At 65.3% G+C, this 6,023-nt stretch overlaps 1 protein-coding gene across 1 annotated transcript in view; it reads left to right on the top strand.

Annotated features, from left to right (window-relative positions):
* The first annotated feature begins 1,569 nt into the window (after positions 1–1,569).
* The window catches only part of YKT6 (YKT6 v-SNARE homolog), a 7,782-nt gene continuing 3,328 nt past the window's right edge, over positions 1,570–6,023 (top strand). Inside the window, exons 1-4 of the mRNA XM_027909539.1 lie at positions 1,570–1,666; positions 2,302–2,422; positions 4,366–4,448; positions 5,103–5,203. Of these exons, the coding sequence (XP_027765340.1) occupies positions 2,319–2,422; positions 4,366–4,448; positions 5,103–5,203 (288 nt within the window). The 5' untranslated portion in view covers positions 1,570–1,666; positions 2,302–2,318. The remainder of the gene's footprint in view (positions 1,667–2,301; positions 2,423–4,365; positions 4,449–5,102; positions 5,204–6,023) is intronic.

Here is a 6,023-nt window from a genome sequence, read left to right as displayed (position 1 = left end):
GCCGTGCCCCCCTCAGCCCCTGCGCCCCCCACCGCGGTGCCTGGCCTGGGGGAGCCCCCTGCCCCGTCCCTGCGGGCCGCTGGGCGCTGGGCAGCTCCGTCCCTCGCTCCGTGCGCGGATGCTCCACCTTTGCTGCGTTATCTCATCCGACGCCCCAGCGCAGCACCCGCCGAGCGGGTCCCGGTCCCCTCGGGCCTCAGGCGGAGGGGCGAGGAGCGGGGCCGGGCGCCCCGGTGGGCTCAGCCCTGTCACCCCTCATCCTCTGCCGGGGGCTCCGCTCACGCTGTCCCGCTCGCTGCTCGGTGGATGCCCGGGCCGGCGGGGGCGCGGGGGCCCAGCCCGGCGCGGTGGGGTTCCCGCAGCCCACGGGGACGCCCCGGTGCGCTGGCGAGGCGAGGCCGGGACCGTCCCCCGTCACGCGAAGCACCCCGCCCCGGGTCACCCGTGTCCCCGTTGCCATGCCAGCGGCTCGACGGCGGCGGCGAGCACTCCAGCGGCCCGCCTGGCAACCCGCACGCTCCCATGGAGACCGGCACACGGCGCGGGCCGAGGGGGCTGGCGGCGCTCTGTGCCCCGGCACGGCAAAGGCTCCGGGGGCGCTGCGATGGTCGTCACAAGGGACTGGGGACTGCATTTGGGGACGGGGATGCGGTGATCCCCCGTGACCCCCAGAGCCGTGTCGTCAGCTCGGTGTTGGGGCAACGGGGGTCTGGGGGGTCCCAACGGGGTCAGGAACACCCCCGGTCACGGGGGCACCCCAAAAACCTCCTGGCGTCGGTCCGCGGCAGCATCCCCTGGGACACAGAGCTGGGGAGGGGCCCGGGGGGTGCCAGTCCCGTGGGGGAGCGAGGGGGCTCTGAGGAAGGCAGAGGGTTCAGGGACACCACGGCGGGGCCCAGGGGACCCCACATCGCCTGCCGTGCCCCTGCGCAGCGGACACCCGGGGGCACCGGAAGGCTCCTGCACCCCCCAGCGCCGGGGCCCGCCCAGAGCGGGAGTCCCGCCCGTAGGAGGGTCCCGCCGAGATCTGAGGGGGGTCCCGCCCATAGCGGGTCTCGCCCATACCGGGGGTCCCTCTCATATCGGGGGTCCCGCCCATACCCGGGGTCCCGCCCATACCGGGTCCCGCCCATAGGGGGGTCCTGCCCATACCGGGTCCCGCCCATAGAGGGGTCCTGCCCATACCGGGGGTCCCGCCCATAGGGGGGTCCCGCCCATACCGGGGATCCCCCCCGAGATCCGAGAGTGTCACGGGGGGTCCCCTCCCCGCAGGACCCCCCCGGCCCCACAGCGCCCCCTGCCGGCCGCACAGCGCCCCCTGCCGGCCCCACAGCGCCCCCTGCCGGCCGCACAGCGCCCCCTGCCGGCCCCACAGCGCCCCCTGCCGGCCGCACAGCGCCCCCTGCCGGCCCCACAGCGCCCCCTGCCGGCCGCCCTGCGAGCGGCGCGAATTGGCCGCCCGGCCGAGGCCGGGAGAGGGGAGGCGGGCGCTGATTGGCCGGGAACTGAGAGGGGGCGGGGCGAGCTCGGCGCGTGCGCGGGGCGGGAGGAGCCTCCGTGGCAGCGGCCGGGGTCGGGATACTTCCGGTTGCCGAGTTCCACTTCCGGGTCGCGCCCATCGCCCCCGTTCGGCCGCCGTCGGAGCTGAGCCGCGACCGGAGCGTCGGTACCGGGCCGGGAGGGCGGCCTGGGGGGCCGTACGGGGCTGTGCTGGGCGGGGGCTGGGCTGAGCCGTACTGGGGGGGACTAGACTGGACTGTGCCATACTGGGCTGTACTGGGCTATACTGGGAGTGACTGGACTGTACTGGGCCGTACTGGGCTGTACTGGGGGTGACGGGGCTGTACTGGTGGCAACTGGGCTGGCTGGGTTATACTGGGGGCCAGGGCCCGGGCTACCCTGGGTTATACCGGGTGGAGTGGCTGGCATTTTATTGGGCTGTACTGGAGCAGGGACTGGGCTGTCCCGGTCTGTCCCAGGCTGTCCCGGGCTGTCCCGGGCTGTACTGGGCTGTCCCGGGCTGTACTGGGGCCTGGGTTATGCTGAGCCAGCTGGGAGGGCTGGGCTGGGTTGGGGGGGGGGGCAGGGGGTGGTTAGGCCGGGGGGGGGGTCGGGGGGGGGGTCCGGGTGGGGATCGGGAGGGGTTGGGCGTTCAGGCTGCATTTAAAGGATGGAGGGTTGGGGGTTTGGCTGGGGGGTCCCAGTGCGGTCTGGGGGGGGTCCCAGTGCGGTCTGGCGGGGGTCCCAGTGCGGTCTGGGGGGGTCCCAGCCCCCCCCAGCCCTGACCCCTCCCTCCCCCAGGCCCGGGAGCCGCCGCCATGAGGCTCTACAGCCTAAGTGTCCTTTACAAGGGTGACCCCAAAGTGCATTTGCTCAAAGCTGCCTACGACGTGTCCACCTTCAACTTCTTCCAGAGGTCCAGGTGGGTCCCGGGGGGCTGCAGCCTCCGCAGGGGGGCTGGGGGGGTTCCCCTGGCTGGGGCAGGACCCTGGTGGGGAGCAGAAGCCTCTGGGAGGTTTTGTGCCCTGCTGGGGCTGCAGGAGCAGCAGTGCCAGGCTTTTCCTGAGGCTTTTCCTGAGGGATAACCCCCCCCGGAGCTGCTCCCTGGGGAGGGGTTGGGCCTCATTTGAAGCTTTTTCCAGCCCACAAACTCCCTCTCAGGTCCTTCCAGTGGCTCCAGGTGAGCTGGTGCAGCTACCTGCTGTCCCACTGTCCCCTCTGGGCACACAGAGGGTCCTCTTGGCAGCCAGGACCTCCTGCAGCTGTAAAACAAAGCAGGAACCAACAGGCCCTTCCCAGTGCGCACTCCAGACGGGAAAGGAGTTGGGAAATTCTTCTGGGACCCAGATTTTCCATGCCAGAGTTTTGTGGAACCTCAGGCACATTTGGTTCTGCAATTCCAAGGATAAAGGGGAAAGACTGAAGTAGGATTGTTTCAAAAAGCTCTTTTTTGGCCAAGTGGGACGTAGAGCAGGGCCAGCACCTGCCGTCAGCTCCCACCCCAAACAGCTTTGTGGATGCAGCTCTCGTTTTCCCAGATCCTGAGAAAATTCCCAGTGTGGTTTTGCTGTGAGCTGCCCCAGCAGCAGGCTGCTCCCTTGCTTAAAGGAAAGTCTTGGAATTTGGGCAGGGGTTTGAGGAGGGGGGTGGTCTGTCAGCTGTTCCTGGGGTTTGATGCTTGTTCTGATTCCCTGGTGGTGCTGGGAGGGGCTGTGAGAGCTCGGCCCAGGTTTGCTGTTCAAGGTGTGTTTAACTGATCTTTGGGCTAAAATGCCACATATCTGTATTTTTCTGAGGCTGTGGAGCTGGACTGAGGGGTTGGATCTGGGATGAGCAGGGCTGTGGCTCCTGGAGCTGTGGAACCTGCTGGGCAGGGCCAGGCTGTGCCGGGGCTTCACCTCTGCTGAGCGTCTGCCCAGGAATCTGGCAGGGTCAGGAGGGCGAAGTGAAGTGTTCAGTGGGCAGTTCCTCCAGGAATACTGGGAAATAAAACCAATATTCCCAGTGGAAGGGGTGTCTTTCTTGAGGGAGATACGCATTGGAAGATACACATAAAGCTGTCAGACGGTTGGATTCGGTGGTCTTAAATGTCTTTCCCAACCTAAATATGAAAACCTGGGATTCCAAATGCTGTGGCTGCCAGCACTGGAGGGGCAGGTGCCACTCTCTTCACTCTTGTGACCAGTGACAGGACCCAAGGGAACAGCTGGAGCTGAGTCAGAGCAGGTTCAGGTTGGATCTCAGGAAAAGGTTCTTCCCCCAGAGGGTGGCTGGGCACTGAAACAGGATTCCCAAGGCTGTCTGAGCTCAAGGAGCATTTGGACAGTGCTCTCAGGCACATGATGGGATTGTTGGGGTGTCTGTCATGGGGTTGGATGTGATGATCCTGATGGGGCCCTTCCAACTCAGCATATTCTTTGATTCTGGTGCAATGGCAAGGTGGTGGGACTGGATGATCTTTAAGGTCCAGTCCAACCCAAAACATTCCATGATTGCCATGATGCAGTTGCTCACCAGGTGTTGACTGGACAGATCCAGGTTCAGCAGCATTTTTACTTTCTGCTAAATCCCTATAAAGCAAGTTCAGCCCGAGGACACGAGTCTGTCACTGCAGCTGGAGGGATCTGGGTGCCCCCCTGGGTCTAGGGGGGGTCTGGGTAGTGGCTGGGGGTCTTTGTTTGGGGTCTGCCACCCTGCAGAGATGCAGAGTCCAGCCTTTTCTCGAAGGAAAACCCTCTGCTCGGGCACAGCCCCACTACCCAGACACTGGGGGGCTCGTGGGGAAGGGTTTCACTCCCCCAGTGTGCAGAGGAGCTGTGGCAGAGATGATCCCCCTGAGTGACTCCCCTGGTGCTGTGTCCCCAGCGTGCAGGAGTTCATGACGTTCACGAGCCAGCTGATCGCGGAGCGCTCGGCGCTGGGCAGCAGGGCCTCCGTCAAGGAGCAAGGTGAGAGCAGCCCCTGGGCCCCTGTTCACACCACCACTGCTGTCTGGGTGAGCAGCACTGAGGGCACGAGGTGCTGAGCACAGCCCAGCCTCGGAGAGGTTCCAGGGGGAGCTGCCACTGTCTGTGCTCTCCCCACCTCCCTTGGGGCCCCAGAGCTGTTGGGCTGCAGCCCACCCTGCCCGCAGCTCCCCTGCAGGGTGGCTGTGCCAGCTTCACTGTGCAAGCCTGCGCTCCATGTTCCAAATCCTCGCCACGTTCCAGTGTCCCCTGCCCTGCTCCACGTGCCTCTGGAACGCTGGAACGTGTGGGGTGTGGCCTGGGTTTGGCTGCTGAAGCCTCTTTAATGACACCTCAGCCTTGTTACTAATTAAATTGGCTGAAGTCATGCTCAGCACCTCACCAGTTTTTGTGGCTGCCCTGGGACATGGGTGTCGTGTCCCACACCACGTGGCCCGGCTGGGGTCACCTACCACAGCACAACTTATAGGCTGGGCCCCAAATGTTGAGCCCTTCCTGCTTTCCCAATGAAATCATGATAAATGTGGGTGCTAATGACACCTTCCAGGGTGTTCTGGGGGGAAGGGGGAGCCGTGGGGTTGGGTGGGTGGTGGTGGGTGCTGGGGAGGGCTTTGCTGACGGGGGTTTCCTTCCCAGAGTACCTGTGCCACGTGTACGTCCGGAACGACGGGCTGGCTGGAGTGGTGATCGCAGACAATGAGTACCCACAGCGGGTTTGCTTCACCTTGCTGGACAAGGTGAGGCCCCAGGCCAGGAGCTGCTCCGGGGCACTCCACCAGCCCTCCCACCCTGGCACACGCAGGGGTTTGGGGATGGTCAGGGACGGCCACCCCGGCATGGTGTGGGCATGGCCCTGGTCCTCGTGTGCCGAGGTGTTGGTCCTGTCCCTGCCCCAGCTCCTTCCAGCAGGGTCACTGAGGTGATCAGAGGGTTGGAGCACCTCTTATGGAATTGTGGCGTTGTTTTGGTTGGAAAAGCCCTCTGAGAGCATGGAGTCCAACCATTCCCCCAGCATTGCCAAGGCCACCACTGACCTGTGTCCCCAGGTGACATATCCACATTTGGTTTTTTTCCACACTTCCAGGGATGGGGACTCCCTCCCTGCCCTGGGCAGCTGTGCCAGGGCTGGACAGCCCTTTCCAGGAAGGAATTTCCCCAATATCCAACCTGCCCCTCCCCTGGCACAGCCTGAGGCCGTTCCCTCTCCTCCTGTCCCTGTTCCCTGAGAGCAGAGCCCGAATTCCCCCCCAGCTCCCCCCTCCTGGCAGGGATTGCAGAGCCAGAAGGTCCCCCCTGAGCCTCCTTTTCTCCAGGCTGAGCCCCCCCAGCTCCCTCAGCCCCTCCTGCTGCTCCAGCCCCTTCCCAGCCCCGTTCCCTTCCCTGCACACCTGCAGCCCCTCAGTGTCTCTTGTTGAGGGCCCAGCCCTGGACACAGCCCTGGAGGGGCCTCAGCAGGGCCAGCACAGGGACAGTCCCTGCCCTGGGGCTGTGACACCATGGCTGGGACAGCCCAGGGGCCATTGGCCTCCTGCCCCCCTGGGCACCCCTGGGCTCACG

The sequence above is a fragment of the Empidonax traillii genome, unplaced genomic scaffold (genome assembly GCF_003031625.1).
Source record: "Empidonax traillii isolate 1590-97213 ecotype Southwest subspecies unplaced genomic scaffold, ASM303162v1 scaffold2202:size32806, whole genome shotgun sequence".
NCBI lineage: Eukaryota > Metazoa > Chordata > Aves > Passeriformes > Tyrannidae > Empidonax > Empidonax traillii.
Note: the sequence above shows the minus strand (reverse complement) of the source record. Positions and strands in the feature narration are given on the sequence as shown.